Consider the following 27167-nt stretch of genomic DNA (forward strand, 5'->3'; position numbering starts at 1 on the left):
GCTCCATATACGAAATAGAGTGTCATCGAGGAAACACCTCGGAGTAACAATTACCTAACGCTCACAGACCATGTGACCAGCAAAGTCTTCATTGAAGGCAACTTGCATCTGCGCCAGTTGACAGTACAGCCTACGTACCAGAAGAGGAAGCGCCAGGCTACTCCCATCTAGTCACAACTGACTGAGAGTTAAAACAGTGATTAAACTAATAGTGATTGAAAGAATTCAAGTATCAGCATGTTGAAGAATGACATTCCGCATTAATGAAAATTGGGACAACAGGTGATCAATAGTCAAAGCACTGAAAGCTGAAATAAATACAGTCTACAAAAAGTAACCCCCCCCCCCCCCAGATATCCCTAGAAACTCCCCCCCAGATACCCCTTGAACCCCCAGATACCCCTTGAACCACTCCCCAGATATCCCTAGAAACCCCCAGATACCCCTTGAACCACTCCCCAGATACCCATAGAAACCTACCCCCCGATACCCCTTGAACTAATCCCCAGATACCCCTAGAAACCTCCCCAGATACCCCTTGAACCACTCCTCACTCCCCCCGATACCCCTAGAACCCCCGCCCCCCCCACCACGATACCCCTTGAACCACTCCCCCCCGATACCCCTAGAACCCCCCCCCCCCCCGGGCAGGAAAGGCCTTAACAAAACGTGAGAACTACCCCCCCCACCCCCTCCCCCCGCACTAATTACAAGCCACTCCATAGGACCACAGTCCAGAATCGTCAGTCTTCTAAGGAGAGTCCCAAATGAGAGTCTATAAAACGACACGGAGGGAGCTATCCCAAGCTGAAGAGATCACGATGGTTGGATTGTGGTTGAATTGAAGTTGGAGCTGAAGAGATCACGATGGTTGGATTGTGGTTGAATTGAAGTTGGTGCTGAAGAGATCACGATGGTTGGATTGTGGTTGAATTGAAGTTGGTGCTGAAGAGATCACGATGGTTGGATTGTGGTTGAATTGAAGTTGGTGCTGAAGAGATCACGATGGTTGGATTGTGGTTGAATCCAACCTGAGATCGGATGGTGACGCTCTGTATCTCCGTAGTTCTCTCCCGGGTCGGGTCAGATAGTCACTTGGGCCCTAGTGGAGACTGAGTCATATGGGTTTCAGACACTGGGATCTTAATTGTTTAGGTTCTCCCCTGGTCCCTCAGAGAGGAATAGGAGGGGGGGATGGACATTGGGGAGGGGGGGGGGGTGTAAGTATTTGTGTCTCTTTTTTCTGGGGGGGGGGGGGAGAAGGTGGATTGGGGTATCATTGTAAAGCCAGTGTTTGGTTGTTGGGAAGAGGCATCATCCTTCAGAACACAAACAAAGTCAACTTTTGTACATGTCGTCCATTGTGACCTTGTAAGGGCCTCCCCTCCCCCCTCCTCCTCTGACAACCCTTAGTCTCTATGGCCAGTCTCTAATAGCCAGTCTCTATGGCTATTCTGTACAGCTGAGAAACGGTCCCTTCCAGGTTGAACGTTGGTTGTTGGTTGGTTATATACACGTTAGGGCTCTGACATTGGAGAGGAAGAGAGAGAGAGAGAGAGAGTTGTAGTAGTGCTTTTTGTGTCTGATTGGATGGCTTTCCTCCTTCCTTCAGTCTGATTGGATGGCTCTCCTCCTTCCTTCCTTCAGTCTGATTGGATGGATCTCCACCTCCTTCCTTCAGTCTGATTGGATGTCTCTCCTCCTCCTCCCTTCAGTCTGATTGGATGTCTCTCCTCCTCCTTCCTTCAGCCTGATTGGATGTCTCTCCTCCTCCTCCCTTCAGTCTGATTGGATGGCTCTCCTCCTCCTCCCTTCAGTCTCTCTCTGCTCTCCTCAATCCCATCACCCCCCCCCCCCCCCTCTCTCTCTCTCTGCTCTTCATCTGTAGTCAGCGAACCTGCGGGGCGTATCCCTCCTTCATCAGCCCCTCCTCGTAGTCCGTCTGACACAGGATCATATTGTTCTTCAGGAAGAACTTATCTCCCACACAAAACCTAGAGAGGGAGGGAGAGAAAAGAGAGAGTTTATTGAGTTTAATTTTTGAGTTGTTGACTTTTTCTTTTTTTTTTTACAGGGACAGTGCACATTAATCAACGTTTCAGTAAAAGAGACGGTTTTAGCCAGCCGGCTAATTTTCAACCGCAGTCCCTGGGCAGGTTATTAAAAACAATTACAATATAGACAATCATTGATCAGTGAGCACACGCAGAGCAACATAGGACAGACAAGACGTAGCACACGCAGAGCAACATAGGACAGACAAGACGTAGCATACAGACAGAGCAACATAGGACAGACAAGACGTAGCATACAGACAGAGCAACATAGGACAGACAAGACGTAGCATACAGACAGAGCAACATAGGACAGACAAGACGTAGCATACAGACAGAGCAACATAGGACAGACAAGACGTAGCATACACGCAGAGCAACATAGGACAGACAAGACGTAGCATACACGCAGAGCAACATAGGACAGACAAGACGTAGCACACGCAGAGCAACATAGGACAAGCAAGACGTAGCATACAGACAGAGCAACATAGAACAAGCAAGACGTAGCATACAGACAGAGCAACATATAACAAGCAAGACGTAGCATACAGACAGAGCAACATAGGACAAGCCAGACGTAGCATACAGACAGAGCAACATAGAACAAGCCAGACGTAGCATACAGACAGAGCAACATAGAACAAGCAAGACGTAGCATACAGACAGAGCAACATAGGACAAGCAAGACGTAGCATACAGACAGAGCAACATAGAACAAGCAAGACGTAGCATACAGACAGAGCAACATAGGACAAGCAAGACGTAGCATACAGACAGAGCAACATAGAACAAGCAAGACATAGCATACAGACAGAGCAACATAGAACAAGCAAGACGTAGCATTCAGACAGAGCAACATAGAACAAGCAAGACATAGCATACAGACAGAGCAACATAGGACAAGCAAGACATAGCATACAGACAGAGCAACATAGGACAAGCAAGACATAGCATACAGACAGAGCAACATAGAACAAGCAAGACGTAGCATTCAGACAGAGCAACATAGGACAAGCAAGACGTAGCATTCAGACAGAGCAACATAGAACAAGCAAGACATAGCATTCAGACAGAGCAACATAGGACAAGCAAGACATAGCATACAGACAGAGCAACATAGAACAAGCAAGACGTAGCATTCAGACAGAGCAACATAGGACAAGCAAGACGTAGCATTCAGACAGAGCAACATAGAACAAGCAAGACATAGCATTCAGACAGAGCAACATAGGACAAGCAAGACGTAGCATTCAGACAGAGCAACATAGAACAAGCAAGACATAGCATACAGACAGAGCAACATAGAACAAGCAAGACGTAGCATTCAGACAGAGCAACATAGAACAAGCAAGACATAGCATACAGACAGAGCAACATAGGACAAGCAAGACATAGCATACAGACAGAGCAACATAGGACAAGCAAGACATAGCATACAGACAGAGCAACATAGAACAAGCAAGACGTAGCATTCAGACAGAGCAACATAGGACAAGCAAGACGTAGCATACAGACAGAGCAACATAGAACAAGCAAGACGTAGCATACAGACAGAGCAACATAGGACAAGCAAGACGTAGCATACAGACAGAGCAACATAGGACAAGCAAGACGTAGCATACAGACAGAGCAACATAGAACAAGCCAGACGTAGCATACAGACAGAGCAACATAGGACAAGCAAGACGTAGCATACAGACAGAGCAACATAGGACAAGCAAGACGTAGCATACAGACAGAGCAACATAGAACAAGCAAGACGTAGCATACAGACAGAGCAACATAGGACAAGCAAGACGTAGCATACAGACAGAGCAACATAGGACAAAAAGCAGCAAGACAAAATCTATAAAAGCAACAGAGTGTTTCCACACCTCACAAGTTACAGACAACATGGAAAGTGGCAATACACAACTAGGGATTATGATCACAAATCTGACTGGCCTTGAGCTTCATGTTTTTATGGTGAAAGTGTGATATGTGGTACAGTTATGTGTGTCTGATGGCAGTGTATTCCAGACATGGGAAGCTCTCACAGAGAAAACAGATTTACTAAAGGTGCTTTTCCTTAATAAGGGAACTATTACAGTCACCTCTCATGGCAGACCTTGTGGATCTGCTGCCATAAAAGTGGGTTCTCTGTATAACAAAAGTTCAGAGTGGAGGGGGAGGAGCCAGGCCATTTAGGATCTTGAATACAAGACATGCGTCGGTGTATTGCACAAGATTTTCCCAACTCAGGAGCTCATGCTTTCTGAGGATGTGACAATGATGATGGCTATTGGGCTTCCTATCAAGCACTTTGAGAGCCTGTTTGTAGACAGACTGAATAGGTCTTAATGTTGTACAGCAAGCTTGGGTCCAACTAGTCAAGCAGTATGTTAAGTGGGGGAGTATCATAGATTTGAAGTACAGTTTTTCTACCTCTGTAGTCAAACAATTTCGTGTGAATCGGAAATTAGCTAGGTTGAATTTGGATATCTGAATGACCTTTTTCACCTGCTTTTTAAAAGAGAGGTTGGAATCGAGTATGATGCCAAGGTACTTAAAATCAGATACCACCTGGAGCTTCTCCCCTGACACATAGAGTCACTGAGTCACTTTGTAACCTGGACCGTTATAGTAGTGAGTCACTGAGTCACTATGTAACCTGGACCATTACAGTAGTGAGTCACTGAGTCACTTTGTAACCTGGACCGTTACAGTAGTGAGTCACTGAGTCACTATGTAACCTGGACCATTACTGTAGTGAGTCACTGAGTCACTTTGTAACCTGGACCATTACAGTAGTGAGTCACTGAGTCACTTTGTAACCTGGACCATTACAGTAGTGAGTCACTGAGTCACTTTGTAACCTGGACCGTTACAGTAGTGAGTCACTATGTAACCTGGACCATTACAGTAGTGAGTCACTATGTAACCTGGACCATTACAGTAGTGAGTCACTATGTAACCTGGACCATTACAGTAGTGAGTCACTGAGTCACTTTGTAACCTGGACCATTACAGTAGTGAGTCACTGAGCCACTATGTAACCTGGACCGTTACAGTAGTGAGTCACTATGTAACCTGGACCATTACAGTAGTGAGTCACTATGTAACCTGGACCATTACAGTAGTGAGTCACTATGTAACCTGGACCATTACAGTAGTGAGTCACTGAGTCACTTTGTAACCTGGACCATTACAGTAGTGAGTCACTGAGCCACTATGTAACCTGGACCATTACAGTAGTGAGTCACTGAGTCACTTTGTAACCTGGACCATTACAGTAGTGAGTCACTGAGTCACTATGTAATCTGGACCGTTACAGTAGTGAGTCACTATGTAACCTGGACCATTACAGTAGTGAGTCACTGAGTCACTTTTTAATCTGGACCGTTACAGTAGTGAGTCACTTTGTAACCTGGACCATTACAGTAGTGAATCACTGAGTCACTATGTAACCTGGATCATTACAGTAGTGAATCACTGAGTCACTATGTAATCTGGACCATTACAGTAGTGAGTCACTATGTAACCTGGACCATTACAGTAGTGAGTCACTATGTAACCTGGACCGTTACAGTAGTGAGTCACTATGTAACCTGGACCATTACAGTAGTGAGTCACTATGTAACCTGGACCATTACAGTAGTGAGTCACTGAGTCACTTTGTAACCTGGACCATTACAGTAGTGAGTCACTATGTAACCTGGACCGTTACAGTAGTGAGTCACTATGTAAACTGGACCGTTACAGTAGTGAGTCACTATGTAAACTGGACCATTACAGTAGTGAGTCACTATGTAAACTGGACCATTACAGTAGTGAATCACTGAGTCACTGTGTAACCTGGATCATTACAGTAGTGAGTCACTATGTAACCTGGACCGTTACAGTAGTGAGTCACTATGTAAACTGGACCATTACAGTAGTGAGTCACTGAGTCACTTTGTAACCTGGACCATTACAGTAGTGAATCACTGAGTCACTGTGTAACCTGGACCATTACAGTAGTGAGTCACTATGTAACCTGGACCATTACAGTAGTGAGTCACTATGTAACCTGGACCATTACAGTAGTGAGTCACTTTGTAACTTGGACCGTTACAGTAGTGAGTCACTATGTAACCTGGACCATTACAGTAGTGAGTCACTATGTAACCTGGACCATTACAGTAGTGAGTCACTATGTAACCTGGACCATTACAGTAGTGAGTCACTTTGTAACTTGGACCGTTACAGTAGTGAGTCCTGGTGTAGCTTGTTGTTTGCTCTTTGCACATATATCACTGTATCATCTGAAAACATTTGAACTACAGACCCAGTACAGACAGAAGGCAGATCATTAATGTACAGGCTGAACTACAGACCCAGTACAGACAGGAGGCAGGTCATTAATGTACAGGCTGAACTACAGACCCAGTACAGACAGAAGACAGATCATTAATGTACAGGCTGAACTACAGACCCAGTACAGACAGAAGGCAGGTCATTAATGTACAGGCTGAACTACAGACCCAGTACAGACAGGAGGCAGGTCATTAATGTACAGGCTGAACTACAGACCCAGTACAGACAGAAGGCAGGTCATTAATGTACAGGCTGAACTACAGACCCAGTACAGACAGGAGGCAGGTCATTAATGTACAGGCTGAACTACAGACCCAGTACAGACAGAAGACAGATCATTAATGTACAGGCTGAACTACAGACCCAGTACAGACAGGAGGCAGATCATTAATGTACAGGCTGAACTACAGACCCAGTACAGACAGGAGGCAGGTCATTAATGTACAGGCTGAACTACAGACCCAGTACAGACAGAAGGCAGGTCATTAATGTACAGGCTGAACTACAGACCCAGTACAGACAGAAGACAGATCATTAATGTACAGGCTGAACTACAGACCCAGTACAGACAGGAGGCAGGTCATTAATGTACAGGCTGAACTACAGACCCAGTACAGACAGAAGACAGATCATTAATGTACAGGCTGAACTACAGACCCAGTACAGACAGAAGACAGATCATTAATGTACAGGCTGAACTACAGACCCAGTACAGACAGGAGGCAGGTCATTAATGTACAGGCTGAACTACAGACCCAGTACAGACAGAAGACAGATCATTAATGTACAGGCTGAACTACAGACCCAGTACAGACAGGAGGCAGGTCATTAATGTACAGGCTGAACTACAGACCCAGTACAGACAGGAGGCAGGTCATTAATGTACAGGCTGAACTACAGACCCAGTACAGACAGAAGACAGATCATTAATGTACAGGCTGAACTACAGACCCAGTACAGACAGAAGACAGATCATTAATGTACAGGCTGAACTACAGACCCAGTACAGACAGAAGGCAGGTCATTAATGTACAGGCTGAACTACAGACCCAGTACAGACAGAAGACAGATCATTAATGTACAGGCTGAACTACAGACCCAGTACAGACAGGAGGCAGGTCATTAATGTACAGGCTGAACTACAGACCCAGTACAGACAGAAGGCAGGTCATTAATGTACAGGCTGAACTACAGACCCAGTACAGACAGAAGGCACATCATTAATGTACAGGCTGAACTACAGACCCAGTACAGACAGAAGGCAGGTCATTAATGTACAGGCTGAACAGGAGGGGCCCCAGTATTGACCCTTGGGGCACGCCCACATCATAGCTAAGAGTGGGCGACAGCTCACTGCTCACTCTGACACACTGAGTTCTGCCTTCAAGGTACGATTTCATCCATCTCAAGGCATCGGGGGAAAAGTTGAACTTGGACAATTTTATGATGAGAACCTCATGGTTAACAGTATCAAAAGAGAGAGATAAAGAGAGAGATAAAGAGAGAGAGGGAGAGGGAGCGAGGGAGAGAAAGTGAGACAGGTTTACATAAGCATCATTTACATAAGCATCAACCCCTAGACGGCTGTAGACCAACCCCAGCCCCTAGACGGCTGTAGACCAACCCCCAGCCCCTAGACGGCTGTAGACCAACCCCCAGCCCCTAGACGGCTGTAGACCAACCTCCAGCCCCTAGACGGCTGTAGACCAACCCCCAGCCCCTAGAGGGCTGTAGACCAACCCCCAGATCCTTAGACGGCTGTAGACCAACCCCCAGATCCCCAGAGGGCTGTAGACCAACCCCAGCCCCTAGAGGGCTGTAGACCAACCCCCAGATCCCTAGACGGCTGTAGACCAACCCCCAGCCCCTAGACGGCTGTAGACCAACCCCCAGCCCCTAGACGGCTGTAGACCAACCCCCAGCCCCTAGACGGCTGTAGACCAACCCCCAGCCCCTAGACAGCTGTAGACCAACCCCCAGATCCCTAGAGGGCTGTAGACCAACCCCCAGCCCCTAGACGGCTGTAGACCAACCCCCAGATCCCTAGAGGGCTGTAGACCAACCCCCAGATCCCTAGAGGGCTGTAGACCAACCCCCAGATCCCTAGAGGGCTGTAGACCAACCCCCAGCCCCTAGACGGCTGTAGACCAACCCCCAGCCCCTAGATGGCTGTAGACCAACCCCCAGATCCCTAGAGGGCTGTAGACCAACCCCCAGATCCCTAGAGGGCTGTAGACCAACCCCAGCCCCTAGACGGCCGTATCGATGCTGTAGCTTTATAAAAGGAGGCGTGATATTCACTATGTAGTGCACTACTTTTGACCACAGCCCTATGGGACCCTATGGGACCTGGTCAAAAGTAGTGCACTACATAGGGTGCCATTTGGGACTCATCCCAGACTACTGTTGATGAGGAGCTATCTCCCTCTCTAGAAAGACTAAACTCTGTGTTCTAAATGCCACCCTATTCCCTACATAGTGCACTACAGGGGCAACAGGTCTCTGGTCAAAAGAAGTGTACTATATAGAGGAACAGTGTTCCATTTGGGACACATCTTCCAGTCCAACGGTCCTCTGGTCTAAAGACTGTTTATCCTGTTGAGATCCCTGTCTGTCTGGGACACCTCTGTTTCCACCTGCAGCTGTTACAACAACCCTACAGACCTAACCAGCTCTCTCCTCCTCTCCTCCATTCCCCTCTCCATCCTCCGCCTCTCTTTTAGCCAGCGGGCCGCTCGACCTTTCCCACATGGGCAGAGTGGAGATTAGAGAGAGGGAGAATGAGAGGGAAGTGCTTCTGTCCTGAGGGCATTTTATCTCCCTAGCAGTGAGAGTTGGACAAAGTCAGAGCGTAGAGCACCTGTGTTTACTGGGACCGGGGGGGTGGGGGGGGCAGTGCCTGTGTTTACTGGGAAGCAGGAGTGGACGGTGCCTCTGGTTACTGGGAGAGGAGAGGAGGAGAGAGGAGGAGTCTCTGTTTGACTTCTCCCTAGCTAGCTGAGAGGAGGAGAGAGGAGGCTGAGTCTCTGTTTGACTTCTCCCTAGCTAGCTGATAGGAGGAGAGAGGAGGCTGAGTCTCTGTTTGACTTCTCCCTAGCTAGCTGAGAGGAGGAGAGAGGAGGCTGAGTCTCTGTTTGACTTCTCCCTAGCTAGCTGAGAGGAGGAGAGAGGAGGCTGAGTCTCTGTTTGACTTCTCCCTAGCTAGCTGAGAGGAGGAGAGAGGAGGCTGAGTCTCTGTTTGACTTCTCCCTAGCTAGCTGATAGGAGGAGAGAGGAGGCTGAGTCTCTGTTTGACTTCTCCCTAGCTAGCTGAGAGGAGGAGAGAGGAGGGTGAGTCTCTGTTTGACTTCTCCCTAGCTAGCTGAGAGGAGGAGAGAGGAGGCTGAGTCTCTGTTTGACTTCTCCCTAGCTAGCTGAGAGGAGGAGAGAGGAGGCTGAGTCTCTGTTTGACTTCTCCCTAGCTAGCTGAGAGGAGGAGAGAGGAGGCTGAGTCTCTGTTTGACTTCTCCCTAGCTAGCTGAGAGGAGGAGAGAGGAGGCTGAGTCTCTGTTTGACTTCTCCCTAGCTAGCTGAGAGGAGGAGAGAGGAGGCTGAGTCTCTGTTTGACTTCTCCCTAGCTAGCTGAGAGGAGGAGAGAGGAGGCTGAGCCTCTGTTTGACTTCTCCCTAGCTAGCTGAGAGGAGGAGAGAGGAGGCTGAGTCTCTGTTTGACTTCTCCCTAGCTAGCTGAGAGGAGGAGAGAGGAGTCTGAGTCTCTGTTTGACTTCTCCCTAGCTAGCTGAGAGGAGGAGAGAGGAGGCTGAGTCTCTGTTTGACTTCTCCCTAGCTAGCTGAGAGGAGGAGAGAGGAGGCTGAGTCTCTGTTTGACTTCTCCCTAGCTAGCTGAGAGGAGGAGAGAGGAGGCTGAGTCTCTGTTTGACTTCTCCCTAGCTAGCTGAGAGGAGGAGAGAGGAGGCTGAGTCTCTGTTTGACTTCTCCCTAGCTAGCTGAGAGGAGGAGAGAGGAGGCTGAGTCTCTGTTTGACTTCTCCCTAGCTAGCTGAGAGGAGGAGAGAGGAGGCTGAGTCTCTGTTTGACTTCTCCCTAGCTAGCTGAGAGGAGGAGAGAGGAGGCTGAGTCTCTGTTTGACTTCTCCCTAGCTAGCTGAGAGGAGGAGAGAGGAGGCTGAGTCTCTGTTTGACTTCTCCCTAGCTAGCTGAGAGGAGGAGAGAGGAGGCTGAGTCTCTGTTTGACTTCTCCCTAGCTAGCTGAGAGGAGGAGAGAGGAGGCTGAGTCTCTGTTTGACTTCTCCCTAGCTAGCTGAGAGGAGGAGAGAGGAGGCTGAGCCTCTGTTTGACTTCTCCCTAGCTAGCTGAGAGGAGGAGAGAGGAGTCTGAGTCTCTGTTTGACTTCTCCCTAGCTAGCTGAGAGGAGGAGAGAGGAGGCTGAGTCTCTGTTTGACTTCTCCCTAGCTAGCTGTCCAACACTGAGCACGGCTGCCTGCATCTAACTTCTCTCTCTCTCTGTCTCTCTCTCTCTCTCTCTCTCTGTCTCTCTATCTCTATCTCTCTCTGTCTCTCTCTCTCTCTGTCCCTCTCTGTCTCTCTCTCTCTCTCTCTCGCTGTCTCCCCCCCTCTCTCTCCCCCCCCCTCTCTCTCTCTCTCTCTCTCTCTCTCTCTCTCTCTCTCTCTCTCTCTGTCTCTCTCTCTCTCTGTCTCTCTCTCTCCCCCCTCTCTCTCTCTCTGTCTGTCTCTCTCTGTCTCTCACCCCCCCCCTTTCTCTCTCTCAGTGGTGTGGGGGAGTGATGGTGGAGTGGACAAGAAGAGTCAGAACACCTGAATCTCTGCAGGGTTTTAGGCCTGGTATTCTTTACTTTTCTAGGATGGGAGGACAGAACCTTTTGTTATACATAACTACTCATTAAGAAGTCTCAAATATCTTTTAAGCCAACATACAATATATGTGTTTTGGGATTTTCTCAGGTTTCATTCAGATGACATTAGAGGGTTACATCTTTATGTTGTGGAACCTCATTTACTTATGTTGATCCTTTGTGAGACTATGTGGAACTTTGCTTAAACTTTAATTTGTTGTATTAGAGAAGAAGCCAATCTCAGGTGCAGCCTTGCTGACTGGGCACCCATCCATTACACAGGATCAAATATCCTCAGGTAATCTCCATCCTTCCTGCTTGTTGACATGGCGATTAACACCAGGCGGAGGAGTGCTCAGTCTAATGGTGTCAGCCCGGCCAATACAAACGTCTGCTTTAAAATGACACATTATTTTCCCAGAATACATTCGTTTTCCGTCTCCTCTGACACTGTGGCCCCCTCGTTCGTTCTCTGCCTCTGTCCCTCCATCCTGTTTTCTCTCCTCCCTCGTTCCGCTAATAGGATTCCTCTCCTTTATAGCCTTCTCTTATTTTACTCCCTCACGTTCTCTCTCTCTCTATCCCTTTCTCCCTATCTCTGTCTCTCTATCTCTTTCTCTCCCCCTCCCCCTCTCTCTCCAATCACAGCTCTTGCCCCCCCCCCACCCCCCCCAAACACACACACTTATGTCACATAGACAAATGATTTCTGCTGGGTGAAATTTCAACAGCATATGATGAGGATATTGCACTATGCCCTAACAGAGCTGTGTCCACTAAATTACCTGGGTAGAGTCCCAAATGGCACTCTATTCCCTATGTAGTGCACCACCAGCCAGGGGGAGGAGGAGGAGGAGGAGGAGGAGGAGGAGGAGGATATTGCACTATGCCCTAACAGAGCTGTGTCCACTAAATTACCTGGGTAGAGTCCCAAATGGCACTCTATTCCCTATGTAGTGCACCACCAGCCAGGAGGAGGAGGAGGACAGGAGGAGGAGGATGGAGAGGAGGAGGGGGTGAGGAGGGAAGGAGGAGAAGAGAGGAGAAGGAGGAGGAGAGGAGAAGGAGGAGAGGAGGAGGAGGAGAATGGAGAGGAGAAGGGGAGGAGGAGGATGGAGAGGAGAAGAGAGGAGAAGGAGGAGGAGAAGAGGAGGAGGAGAAGAGAGGAGGAGGAGAAGTCGGAGTACGAGGAGGAGGAGGAGGAGAGGAGGAGGATGGAGAGGAGGAGGAGAGGAGGAGGATGGAGAGAAGAGGAGGGTAGGAGGAGGATGGAGAGGAGGAGAAGAGGAGGAGGGGATGGAGAGGAGGAGGGGATGAGGAGGGGAGGAGGAGAAGAGGAGGAGGGGAGGGGGAGGATGGAGAGGAGAAGGAGGGGAGGAGGAGGATGGAGAGGAGAAGAGGAGACGAGACGAGAGGAGAGGAGAAGGAGAAGGAGAAGGAGAAGGAGGAGATGAAGAGGAGGAGGCAGACGAATGGCTTCCACAGTTTTCATCCCTGCACGCTCACAGATATATTGGTCCGCCAGCTATTTGCCCCAGAGGCTCACCGTTAACCAGAGTACTCACTTTCTCAACTGAAGGAACAGGGAGGGAAGGAGGGAGCTTGTCAAAGAAATGAAATAGTCTCTGTTAGCTGTACCAAGGCTGCTTCCTAAAAGTCCCCCTATTCCCCAATGGGCCCTGGTCAGAAGTAGTGCACTACGTAGAGAATAGGGTACCATTTGAGACTCAAAGCCAGTCTCATTACCATTACAATGAGGTTATTGGTTAGACAACACCAGGGATTCATTGTAACAACAAGATGTAAATCATGTTTCCCACCCAGGTTTAATGCTGCTGGGCGATCAGAAACATACCCAGAGTTTGACAGGGGGTTTAAATGAACGTCTCAGGTATATCACATGGATAAAATGTATTATATTACATCACTGAATATTCATCTGTTAATATTCAAATCCCGATACTTTTCTTGCAAAATAATGAAATAAAATGAAATTAAGTTAAATTAAAAATAAAAACCTGGAGAAATACAGACTAACCTGGAGGAATACAGACTAACCTGGAGGAATACAGACTAACCTGGAGGAATACAGACTAACCTGGAGGAACACAGACTAACCTGGAGGAATACAGACTAACCTGGAGGAACACAGACTAACCTGGAGGAACACAGACTAACCTGGAGGAATACAGACTAACCTGGATAAATACAGACTAACATGGAGGAACACAGACTAACCTGGATGAATACAGACTAACCTGGAGGAACACAGACTAACCTGGAGGAATACAGACTAACCTGGAGGAATACAGACTAACCTGGAGGAATACAGACTAACCTGGAGGAACACAGACTAACCTGGAGGAATACAGACTAACCTGGAGGAATACAGACTAACCTGGAGGAATACAGACTAACCTGGAGGAACACATACTAACCTGGAGGAATACAGATTAACCTGGAGGAATACAGACTAACCTGGAGGAATACAGACTAACATGGAGGAACACAGACTAACCTGGAGGAACATAGACTAACCTGGGGGAATACAGACTAACCTGGAGGAATACAGACTAACATGGAGGAACACAGACTAACCTGGATGAATACAGACTAACCTGGAGGAATACAGACTAACCTGGAGGAATACAGACTAACATGGAGGAACACAGACTAACCTGGAGGAATACAGACTAACATGGAGGAATACAGACTAACCTGGAGGAATACAGACTAACATGGAGGAACACAGACTAACCTGGAGGAATACAGACTAACATGGAGGAACACAGACTAACCTGGAGGAACATAGACTAACCTGGAGGAATACAGACTAACCTGGATGAATACAGACTAACCTGGAGGAATACAGACTAACTTGGATGAATACAGACTAACCTGGAGGAATACAGACTAACCTGGATGAATACAGACTAACCTGGATGAATACAGACTAACCTGGAGGAATACAGATTAACCTAGAGGAACACAGACTAACCTGGAGGAACACAGACTAACCTGGAGGAACACAGACTAACCTGGAGGAATACAGACTAACCTGGATAAATACAGACTAACCTGGAGGAATACAGACTAACCTGGAGGAATACAGATTAACCTAGAGGAAAACAGACTAACCTGGAGGAATACAGACTAACCTGGATGAATACAGACTAACCTGGAGGAATACAGACTAACCTGGATGAACACAGACTAACCTGGAGGAATACAGACTAACCTGGAGGAATACAGACTAACCTGGAGGAACACAGACTAACCTGGAGGAATACAGACTAACCTGGAGGAATACAGACTAACCTGGAGGAATACAGACTAACCTGGAGGAACACAGACTAACCTGGAGGAATACAGACTAACCTGGAGGAATACAGACTAACCTGGAGGAACACAGACTAACCTGGAGGAATACAGACTAACCTGGATGAATACAGACTAACCTGGATGAATACATACTAACCTGGATGAACACAGACTAACCTGGAGGAATACAGACTAACCTGGATGAATACAGACTAACCTGGAGGAATACAGACTAACCTGGAGGAATACAGACTAACCTGGAGGAACACAGACTAACCTGGAGGAACACAGACTAACCTGGAAGAACACAGACTAACCTGGAGGAATACAGACTAACCTGGAGGAACACAGACTAACCTGGAGGAATACAGACTAACCTGGATAAATACAGACTAACATGGAGGAAACACAGACTAACCTGGATGAATACAGACTAACCTGGAGGAACACAGACTAACCTGGATGAACACAGACTAACCTGGATGAATACAGACTAACCTGGAGGAATACAGACTAACCTGGAGGAATACAGACTAACATGGAGGAATACAGACTAACCTGGAGGAATACAGACTAACCTGGATAAATACAGACTATACAGACTAACCTGGAGGAACACAGACTATACTGACTAACCTGGAGGAATACAGACTAACCAGGATAAATACAGACTAACATCGAGGAATACAGACTAACCTGGAGGAATATAGACTATACAGACTAACCTGGAGGAACACAGACTAACCTGGATAAATATAGACTAACCTGGAGGAATACAGACTAACCTGGAGGAACACAGACTAACCTGGAGGAATACAGACTAACCTGGAGGAACACAGACTAACCTGGAGGAATACAGACTAACCTGGATAAATACAGACTAACCTGGAGGAATACAGACTAACCTGGAGGAATACAGACTAACCTGGAGGAATACAGACTAACCTGGAGGAACACAGACTAACCTGGAGGAACACAGACTAACCTGGATGAATACAGACTAACCTGGAGGAATACAGACTAACCTGGAGGAACACAGACTAACCTGGAGGAACACAGACTAACCTGGAGGAATACAGACTAACCTGGATGAATACAGACTAACCTGGATGAATACAGACTAACCTGGATGAACACAGACTAACCTGGAGGAACACAGACTAACCTGGAGGAACACAGACTAACCTGGAGGAACACAGACTAACCTGGAGGAACACAGACTAACCTGGAGGAACACAGACTAACCTGGAGGAATACAGACTAACCTGGATGAAAACAGGTGCCCCAGACACCACAGTGATTCTCCTCCTCCCCAGACACCACAGTGATTCTCCTCCTCCCCAGACACCACAGTGATTCTCCTCCTCCCCAGACACCACAGTGATTCTCCTCCTCCCCAGACACCATAGTGATTCTCATCCTCCCCAGACACCACAGTGATTCTCCTCCTCCCCAGACACCACAGTGATTCCCCTCTCCCCAGACACCACAGTGATTCCCCTCTCCCCAGACACCACAGTGATTCCCCTCTCCCCAGACACCACAGTGATTCTCCCCCTCTCCCCAGACACCACAGTGATTCCCCTCTCCCCAGACACCACAGTGATTCTCCTCTCCCCAGACACCACAGTGATTCTCCTCCTCCCCAGACACCACAGTGATTCCCCTCCTCCTCAGACACCACAGTGATTCCCCTCTCCCCACCACCACCCTTAATTCTTAAAGTGGGACTGTGTGATGCTGCTGTGGTCTCTGGGCTGGGGGTCGGGGGTCACCCAAGGGGGTGAAGGGAAGGGGAGAGGGACAGAGGAAGGCAGGGAGGAAGAGAGGGATAGCTCTAGGGGGTAGAAAAGATGAGTCTCAGCCTCCCTCCATCCAGCAGGCCGTTAGCCACATATCAGCCCTGGGGGACAGACAGACAGCTAATCGATATGGGCCTGTCGTCCCTCTCCTCTCAAGCCTCATCAGCCAGCCAGACCAGACCGTCCCTGGACCAATTTACCCCTGATGAGGCTAGCTGCTGGAGGTCACGGTCTGGGTCTGGGTCCTGGAGTCCCAGGTGGTACCCTATTCCTTATGTAGTGCACTATGTTTCACCAGGGCCCTCATAGTACATATCTGGTCAAACGTAGAGGCTGCAGCACAGCAGCTGGGAGCAGGGGAGGGGGACAGGGCAGGGGAAGAGCAGAGCTGATAGTCTCCAGTCTGCAGCAGGGGAGGGGGACAGGGCAGGGGAAGGGCAGAGCTGATAGTCTCCAGTCTGCAGCAGGGGAGGGGGACAGGGCAGGGGAAGAGCAGAGCTGATAGTCTCCAGTCTGCAGCAGGGGAGGGGGACAGGGAAGGGGAAGGGCAGAGCTGATAGTCTCCAGTCTGCAGCTGGGAGCAGGGGAGGGGGACAGGGCAGGGGAAGGGCAGAGCTGATAGTCTCCAGTCTGCAGCAGGGGAGGGGGACAGGGAAGGGGAAGGGCAGAGCTGATAGTCTCCAGTCTGCAGCAGGGGAGGGGGACAGGGAAGGGGAAGGGCAGAGCTGATAGTCTCCAGTCTGCAGTCTTGGAGCTGACTGACTGACTGGCTAACTGGCTGACTGGCTGACTGGCTGACTGACTGGCTGACTGGCTGGCTGGCTGACTGACTGACTGGCTGACTGGCTGGCTGACTGCCTGCCTGAATACCTGACTGGCTGGCTGACTGACTGGCTGACTGCCTGCCTGACTGGCTGACTGGCTGATTGCCTGCCTGAATACCTGACTGGCTGGCTGGCTGGCTGGCTGGCTGACTGCCTGCCTAAATACCTGACTGGCTGGCTGGCTGGCTGACTGGCTGGCTGCTGACTGGCTGGCTGGCTGACTGGCAGACTGACTGGCTGGCTGACTGGCTGGCTGACTGACTGGAGTGAGGCTCTGTAAGAGGACAGTAGAGTGACATGTATTGGGCTCAGTAGAGCCACTGGTGTGTGAGCGTGGCCAATCAGACACCATGTCAGAGGACCCATATTGCCCTCCTCCTAGACCATTACAAGTCAGATGTTGTGTGGAGAATCATTCCTCTCACTTACCCTGGCAGAGTGTTGCCTTAACTGGTCATATCAACTCATCTTCTATCTTAACAAGTGTCCTTAGTCTCCGTGCTTCTATCTAAGAGGAAAACCACTGTGTGATTTAGAGGAAGTGAACCCCCCCAGTACAGGAACAGGTCATGATCAGAATGATGTCTTCTCCCAGCTAACAGGAGAGAGACTTCCCCTCTACTCTCTACCCAGCCTCCCCTCTCTCCTCTACCCAGCCTCTCCTCTACCCAGCCTCCCCTCTCTCCTCTACCCAGCCTCTCCTCTACCCAGCCTCCCCTCTACCCAGCCTCTCCTCTACCCAGCCTCCCCTCTCTCCTCTACCCAGCCTCCCCTCTACCCAGCCTCCCCTCTCTCCTCTACCCAGCCTCTCCTCTACCAAGCCTCCCCTCTCTCCTCTACCCAGCCTCTCCTCTACCCAGCCTCCCCTCTACCCAGCCTCTCCTCTACCCAGCCTCCCCTCTCTCCTCTACCCAGCCTCTCCTCTACCCAGCCTCCCCTCTCCCCTCTACCCAGCCTCCCCTCTACCCAGCCTCTCCTCTACCCAGCCTCCTCTCTACTCAGGCTCCCCTCTTTCCTCTACCCAGCCTCCCCTCTACCCAGCCTCTCCTCTACCCAGCCTCCCTTCTACCCAGCCCCCCTCTACTTTCTACCCAGTCTCCCCTCTACCCAGCCTCCCCTCTACCCAGCCTCTCCTCTACCCACCCTCCCCTCTACCCAGCCTCCCCTCTACCCAGCCTCCCCTCTACCCAGCCTCCCCTCTACCCAGCCTCCCCTCTACCCAGCCTATCTCCTCTACCCAGCCTCCCCTCTACCCAGCCCCCCTCTACCCAGCCTCCCCTCTACCCAGCCTCCCCTCTACCCAGCCTCCCCTCTACCCAGCCTATCTCCTCTACCCAGCCTCCCCTCTACCCAGCCTCCCCTCTACCCAGCCTCCCCTCTCTCCTCTACCCAGCCTCCCCTCTACCCAGCCTCTCCTCTACCCAGCCTCCCCTCTACCCAGCCTCCCCTCTACCCAGCCTATCTCCTCTACCCAGCCTCCCCTCTACCCAGCCCCCCCTCTACCCAGCCTCCCCTCTACCCAGCCTCCCCTCTCCTTCTACCCAGCCTCCCCTCTACCCAGCCTCCCCTCTACCCAGCCTCTCCTCTACCCAGCCTCCCCTCTACCCAGCCTCCCCTCTACCCAGCCTCTCCTCTACCCAGCCTCCCCTCTACCTAGCCTCCCCTCTACCCAGCCTCCCCTCTACCCAGTTTCCCCTCTACCCAGCCCCCCCTCTACCCAGCCTCCCCTCTACCCAGCCCCCCCTCTACCCAGCCTCCTGTCTACCCAGCCCCCCCTCTACCCAGCCTCCCCTCTACCCAGCCTCTCCTCTACCCAGGAGGAGAGGGGGAGAGGAGAAGAGGGTGGACTTCTTTGTGCTGTTTACATCCTTGACTGTAGTCAATGTAACCGTCTCCGTCTGATCCGTGTATGTGAGCGTGCGTGTCTATGCAGGTGTGTCCTGTACGTGTGTATAGTGGCTGACCAATAGGAGCAGGGGATAATTACACTATGTAGCCTCTGGTGAACTGCTATCATTCACTCTGTTTGCCCCCCAAATGGCACCCTCTTCCCTTCACACTGCACTACTTTTCACCAGAGCCTTAAGGTAAGTAAGGTTGCCATTTAGTACAAATCTTCTGTTTATCAGTTGGTACATTTCTCTGACCTCGCTCCTCAGAGAAATCTCTCTCTACGTTGTTTGGTAGATGGATTAGATATGGAGGGAGGGAGAGAGAGAGGGAGGGAGGGAGGGAGGGAGGGAGGGAGGGAGGGAGGGAGGGAGAGAGAGAGAGAGAGAGAGAGAGAGATAGAGAGAGAGGGAGGGAGAGAGAGAGAGAGAGAGAGCGAGAGAGAGAGGGAGGGAGGGAGGGAGGGAGGGAGGGAGGGAGGGAGGGAGGGAGAGAGAGAGAGAGAGAGAGAGAGAGAGAGGGAGAGAGAGAGAGAGAGAGAGGGAGAGAGAGAGAGAGAGAGAGAGAGAGAGAGAGAGAGGGAAGGAGGGAGAGAGAGACTATTTGTACATTGTTACAACACTGTATATATATATATATATATAATATGACATTTTGAATGTCTTTATTGTTTTGAAACTTCTGTATGTGTCATGTTTACTGTTCATTTTTATTGTTTATTTCACTTTTGTATAATATCTACCTCACTTGCTTTGGCAATGTTAACATGTGTTAGTCAGGCGGACTAGTACGGTAGTCAGGAGGACTAGTACAGTAGTCAGGAGGACTAGTACAGTAGTAAGACCCAGGGGGACTAGTACAGTAGTCAGGGGGACTAGTACAGTAGTCAGACCCAGGGGGACTAGTACAGTAGTCAGGAGGACTAGTACAGTAGTCAGGAGGACTAGTACAGTAGTCAGGGGGACTAGTACAGTAGTCAGGAGGACTAGTACAGTAGTCAGGAGGACTAGTACAGTAGTCAGGAGGACTAGTACAGTAGTCAGGGGGACTAGTACAGTAGTCAGGAGGACTAGTACAGTAGTCAGGAGGACTAGTACAGTAGTCAGGAGGACTAGAACAGTAGTGTGTGGGTTCGCGTGGATGTGTTTGTTTGTGTTTGTGCGTGTGTGCGAGAGAAACTGTGTAATTGAGAATGTGTGCGTGTGTTTGTGTATATGTGTGTGTGTGTGTGTGTGTTTAGAGAGAGATAATGCATCGTCACTTCGCTTGCTGACAAATGGATTCTCCGTCGATCCGATGACAGAGCGTTTGGGAAACGGATGAATGTAGTAGCTGTAGCATATCGCCTTTCTCTTCATGTTCTGTTGCCAGAAAAGCACAGGCTACAATCCCTCCTGTCTGACACAACCTTATCAATCCTGTTGCTGCTACTTTCTCTATGTGAGGTGGAACGACTACATGCTTGAGAGAGAGAGAGAGAGAGAGAGAGAGAGAGAGACAGCGAGAGAGACAGCGAGAGAGAGCGAGAGAGAGAGAGAGTGAGAGAGAGAGAGAGCGAGAGAGACAGTGAGAGAGACAGTGAGAGAGACAGGGAGAGAGAGAGAGAGAGAGAGAGAGAGAGAGAGCGAGAGAGACAGTGAGAGAGACAGTGAGAGAGAGAGAGAGAGAGAGCGAGAGAGAGCGAGAGAGACAGTGAGAGAGACAGTGAGAGAGACAGGGAGAGAGAGAGAGAGTCAAATAAAATAAAACAATTTTATTGATCACATGCTCCAAATACAACAGGTGTAAACCTTACAGTGAAAAGGTGTCCTACGAGCCGCTGACCAACAATCCAGTTTAAAAAAATACGGATAAGAATAAGAGATAAAAGTAACCAGTAATTCAAGAGCAGCAGTAAAATAACAATAGCGAGACTATAAACAGGGGGTACCGGTACAGAGTCAATGTGTGGGGGCACCGGTTAGTTGAGGTAGTATGTACATGTAGGTAGAGTTATTAAAGTGACTATGATTAGATAATAACAGAGAGTAGCAGTGGTGTAAAGAGGAGGGGGCAATGCAAATAGTCTGGGTAGCCATTTGATTAGATGTTCAGGAGTCTTATGGCTTGGGGGTGGAAGCTGTTTAGAAGCCTCTTGGACCTAGACTTGGTGCAACGGTACCACTTTCCGTAGAGTAGCAGAGAGAACATTCTAATGACTAGGGTGGCTGGAGACTTTGACAATTTTTAGGGCCTCCCTCTGACACCGCCTGGTATAGAGGTCCTGGATGGCAGGAAGCTTGGTCCCGGTGGTGTACTGGACCGTACGCACTACCCTCTGTAGTGCCTTGTGGTCGGAGGCCGAGCAGTTGCCATACCAGGCAGTGATGCAACCAGTCAGGATGCTCTCGATGGTGCAGCTGTAGAACCTTTTAAGGATCTGAGGACCCATGTCAAATCTTTTCAGTGTCCTGAGGGAGAATAGGTTTTGTCATGCCCTGTCTTGGTGTGCTTGGACCATGTGAGTTTGTTGGTGATGTGGACACCAAGGCACAACCTGCTCCACTGCAGCCCCGTCGATGAGAATGGGGGCGTGCTCAGGCCTCTTTTTCCTGTAGTCCACAATCATCTCCTTTGTCTCGTTGAGGGAGAGGTTGTTGTCCTGGCATCACATTGCCAGGTCTCCGACCTCCTCCCTATAGGCTGTCTCATCATTGTCGGTGATCAGGCCTACCACTGTTGTGTCATCGTCAAATTTAATGATGGTGTTGGAGTCGTGCCTGGCAGTGCAGTCATGACTGAGCATGCACCCCTGAGGGGCCCCTGTATTGAGGATCAGCATGGCGGATGTGTTGTTACCTACCCTTACCACCTGGGGGCGTATATAGCATTTTCACATAGGTGATCCTTTTTTCCAGGTGGGAAAGGGCAGTGTGGAGTGCAATGGAGATTGCATCATCTGTGGATCTGTTTGCGCGGTATGCACATTGGAGTGGGTCTAGGGTTTCTTGGATAATGGTGATGATGTGAGCCATGACCAGCCTTTCAAAGCACTTCATGGTAACAGATGTAAGTGCTACGGGTTGGTAGTCATTTAGGCAGGTTACCTTGGCGTTCTTGGGCACAGGGACTATAGTGGTCTGCTTAAAACATGTTGGTATTACAGACTCGGACAGGGAGAGGTTGAAAATAAATGTCAGTGACAACACTTGCCAGTTGGTCAACGCATGCTCTGAGTATGTGTCCTGGTAATCCGTCTGTCCCTGCGGCCTTGTGAATGTTTACCTGTCTAAAGGTCTTACTCACATCGGCTGCAGAGAGCGTGATCACACAGTCTTCCAGAACAGCTGGTGCTCTCATGCATGTGTCAGTGTTATTTGCCTCGAAGCGAGCATAGAAGTAGTTTAGTTCGTCTGGTAGGCTCGTGTCACTGGGCAGCTCTCAGCTGTGCGTCGTCTCTGGGGGAGTTTTCTTGTTTGCTTATGTCGGAATACAGCTCATTCAATGCTGTCTTAGTGCCAGCCTCTGACTGTGGTGGTATGTAAACAGCTATGAACAATATAGATGAAATACAGATGAAAACTCTCTCTGTAGGTAGTGTGGTCTACAGCTTATCATGAGATACTCTACCTCAGGCGAGCAATAGCTCGATACTTCCTTAGATATTGTGCACCAGCTGTTATTTACAAAAATACATAGTTCAGCCTCCCCTTGTCTTACAAAACGCTGCTGTTCTATCCTGCCGGTACAGCAACCAGCCAGCTGTATGTTGATAACGTCGTAGTTCAGCCACGACTCCGTGAAGCATAAGATGTTACAGTTTTCAATGTCCCGTTCGCAGTTTAATCTTCCGCGTTGGTCGTCGAGTTTATTCACCAAAGATTGCACGTTTGCTAGCAGAATGGAGGGAAGTGGGAGTTTATTTAGATCGTCTACGAATTCTCAGAAGACAGCCCGCCCTTCGGCCCCTGTTTCTCCGCCTCCTCTTCACGCAGATCACGGGGGTCGGGGCCTGTTCTCGAGGAAGCAGTATATCCTTCTCTCCTGGCTCGTCAGAGTGGTGAAAGGGAAAAAAGGATTCTGCCAGTCCGTGGTGAGTAATCACGGTCCTGATGTCTAGAAGTTATTTTCAGTCATAAGAGACGGTAAGACGGTAGTGGCAACATTATGTACAAAATAAATAAAAAAAGACGGTGTGTGTGTGTGTGTGTGTGTGGTGTGTGTGTGTGTGTGTGTGTGTGTGTGTGTGTGTGTGTGTGTGTGTGTGTGTGTGTGTGTGTGTGTGTGTGTGTGTGTGTGTGTGTGTGTGTGTTTGTGTTGTGTATGTTTTCCTGCCTTATTCAGACCAGAACGTCCTGACAAGGTCGGAAAACAAGAACAATTTTGAAAAGTCCGGACTTTTTTCATGTCCTGAATGAATTAAAATGCTATTTTTGTCTTAATAGTTCGTTTTAGGCTTTGGGGTTGAGGTTAGGTGTTGGGTTAGGAGTTACGGTTAGGGGGTTAGGGACTGTTTGCGTGTGTGTGTGTGTGTGTGTGTGTGTGTGTGTGTGTGTGTGTGTGTGTGTGTGTGTGTAATTGCAGTGCTGTGTAATTGCAGTAATTGCAGTGTTGCAGTGCTGAGTACTCTCATCAACTCTGGGTTGCCAAGGTAACAGATGTACAGTCTGACTGTGTCACATTAGTGCATCTCTGCTTGTAAGAGAGAGAAGGAAGACTTGTTCAGCCCAGGTCAGATACATAGGACGAGACGGCAAGTGGCAGTATAAGGAGATTTAGAACTCTGATTAGAACTACCTCTATTTCTCCCTCTATCTCCCCTTTATCTCTATCTCTCCCTCTATCTCCCCTTTATCTCTATCTCTCCCTCTATCTCCCCTTTATCTCTATCTCTCCCTCTATCTCCCCCTCTATCTCTATATCTCCCTCTATCTCCCCTTTATTTATATCTCCCTCTATCTCCCCTTTATCTCTATCTCTCTCTCTATATCCCTCTATCTCCCCGTTATCTCTATATCTCCCTCTATCTCCCCTCTATCTCTATCTCATCCTCTCCCTCTATCTCCCCCTCTATCTCCATCTCTCCCTGTATCTCCCCCTCTATCTCTATCTCATCCTCTCCCTCTATCTCCCCCTCTATTTCTATCTCTCTCTATCTCCCCTCTATCTCTATCTCATCCTCTCCCTCTATCTCCATCTATCTGTCCCTCTATCTATATCTCTCTCTCTCTATCTCTCTCCCTCCTTCTATCTATCTCTATATCTCCCTCACAATATTGAATTGATTTTGGTTGTCAACGCAGCCAGATATGAACATTTAAAGAAGATGTATCTACTACTTGGATAGTATCATCTGAACTTCTGGTTGGATAGTTCCATCTGAACCACTGGCTTCATCCCATTCTTTAACTTCTGGTTGGATAGTTCCATCTGAACCACTGGCTTCATCCCATTCTTTATCTTCTGGTTGGATAGTTCCATCTGAGACACTGGCTTCATCCCATTCTTTATCTTCTGGTTGGATAGTTCCATCTGAGACACTGGCTTCATCCCATTCTTTATCTTCTGATTGGATAGTTCCATCTGAACCACTGGCTTCATCCCATTCTTTAACTTCTGGTTGGATAGTTCCATCTGAACCACTGGCTTCATCCCATTCTTTATCTTCTGGTTGGATAGTTCCATCTGAGACACTGGCTTCATCCCATTCTTTATCTTCTGATTGGATAGTTCCATCTGAACCACTGGCTTCATCCCATTCTTTAACTTCTGGTTGGATAGTTCCATCTGAACCACTGGCTTCATCCCATTCTTTATCTTCTGGTTGGATAGTTCCATCTGAGACACTGGCTTCATCCCATTCTTTAACTTCTGGTTGGATAGTTCCATCTGAGACACTGGCTTCATCCCATTCTTTAACTTCTGATTGGATAGTTCCATCTGAACCACTGGCTTCATCCCATTCTTTATCTTCTGATTGGATAGCTCCATCTGAGACACTGGCTTCATCCCATTCTTTATCTTCTGGTTGGATAGTTCCATCTGAACCACTGGCTTCATCCCATTCTTTAACTTCTGGTTGGATAGTTCCATCTGAACCACTGGCTTCATCCCATTCTTTAACTTCTGGTTGGATAGTTCCATCTGAACCACTGGCTTCATCCCATTCTTTATCTTCTGGTTGGATAGTTCCATCTGAACCACTGGCTTCATCCCATTCTTTATCTTCTGGTTGGATAGCTCCATCTGAACCACTGGCTTCATCCCATTCTTTAACTTCTGGTTGGATAGTTCCATCTGAGACACTGGCTTCATCCCATTCTTTAACTTCTGGTTGGATAGTTCCATCTGAGACACTGGCTTCATCCCATTCTTTAACTTCTGGTTGGATAGTTCCATCTGAGACACTGGCTTCATCCCATTCTTTATCTTCTGGTTGGATAGTTCCATCTGAACCACTGGCTTCATCCCATTCTTTATCTTCTGGTTGGATAGCTCCATCTGAGACACTGGCTTCATCCCATTCTTTAACTTCTGGTTGGATAGCTCCATCTGAACCACTGGCTTCATCCCATTCTTTATCTTCTGGTTGGATAGTTCCATCTGAACCACTGGCTTCATCCCATTCTTTAACTTCTGGTTGGATAGCTCCATCTGAACCACTGGCTTCATCCCATTCTTTATCTTCTGATTGGATAGTTCCATCTGAGACACTGGCTTCATCCCATTCTTTATCTTCTGGTTGGATAGTGCCATCTGAGACACTGGCTTCATCCCATTCTTTAACTTCTGGTTGGATAGCTCCATCTGAACCACTGGCTTCATCCCATTCTTTATCTTCTGGTTGGATAGTTCCATCTGAACCACTGGCTTCATCCCATTCTTTAACTTCTGGTTGGATAGCTCCATCTGAACCACTGGCTTCATCCCATTCTTTATCTTCTGATTGGATAGTTCCATCTGAGACACTGGCTTCATCCCATTCTTTATCTTCTGGTTGGATAGTTCCATCTGAGACACTGGCTTCATCCCATTCTTTAACTTCTGGTTGGATAGTTCCATCTGAACCACTGGCTTCATCCCATTCTTTAACTTCTGGTTGGATAGTTCCATCTGAGACACTGGCTTCATCCCATTCTTTATCTTCTGATTGGATAGTTCCATCTGAACCACTGGCTTCATCCCATTCTTTAACTTCTGGTTGGATAGTTCCATCTGAGACACTGGCTTCATCCCATTCTTTAACTTCTGGTTGGATAGTTCCATCTGAGACACTGGCTTCATCCCATTCTTTAACTTCTGGTTGGATAGTTCCATCTGAACCACTGGCTTCATCCCATTCTTTAACTTCTGGTTGGATAGCTCCATCTGAGACACTGGCTTCATCCCATTCTTTATCTTCTGGTTGGATAGTTCCATCTGAACCACTGGCTTCATCCCATTCTTTAACTTCTGGTTGGATAGTTCCATCTGAACCACTGGCTTCATCCCATTCTTTAACTTCTGGTTGGATAGCTCCATCTGAGACACTGGCTTCATCCCATTCTTTAACTTCTGGTTGGATAGTTCCATCTGAACCACTGGCTTCATCCCATTCTTTATCTTCTGGTTGGATAGTTCCATCTGAACCACTGGCTTCATCCCATTCTTTAACTTCTGGTTGGATAGCTCCATCTGAGACACTGGCTTCATCCCATTCTTTAACTTCTGGTTGGATAGCTCCATCTGAGACACTGGCTTCATCCCATTCTTTATCTTCTGGTTGGATAGTTCCATCTGAACCACTGGCTTCATCCCATTCTTTATCTTCTGATTGGATAGTTCCATCTGAACCACTGGCTTCATCCCATTCTTTATCTTCTGGTTGGATAGTTCCATCTGAGACACTGGCTTCATCCCATTCTTTATCTTCTGGTTGGATAGTTCCATCATTCTTTATCTTCTGGTTGGATAGTTCCATCTGAACCACTGGCTTCATCCCATTATTTAACGTCTGGTTGAGCTGGAGGCAGGTTAAAAGGCTATTTAGTCTATTTAAAAAGTGATATTGAATTGTTTTTGGTTTCCAACGCAACCAAAAATCAACATTTAAAGGAGATGCTTCTTCTG

The 27167-nt window shown here is 48.5% G+C and overlaps 1 protein-coding gene across 4 annotated transcripts in view; it reads right to left on the minus strand.

Moving 5' to 3' along the window:
- Window positions 1–960: 960 nt before the first annotated feature.
- The window catches only part of lmo3 (LIM domain only 3), a 129636-nt gene continuing 103429 nt past the window's right edge, over window positions 961–27167 (minus strand). For 2 of the 4 annotated variants that reach the window (XM_036956696.2, XM_036956698.2), the window contains exon 4: window positions 1301–1994. In XM_036956696.2, coding sequence (XP_036812591.1) covers window positions 1889–1994 — 106 coding nt within the window. In that variant the 3' untranslated portion in view covers window positions 1301–1888. Of the gene's footprint in view, window positions 1995–27167 lie in introns of all 4 variants that reach the window. The other 2 variants (XM_036956694.2, XM_036956697.2) reach the window with 2 other exon arrangements.

This window comes from Oncorhynchus mykiss, chromosome 15 (assembly GCF_057628025.1).
Source record: "Oncorhynchus mykiss isolate SJ-2025 chromosome 15, ASM5762802v1, whole genome shotgun sequence".
NCBI lineage: Eukaryota > Metazoa > Chordata > Actinopteri > Salmoniformes > Salmonidae > Oncorhynchus > Oncorhynchus mykiss.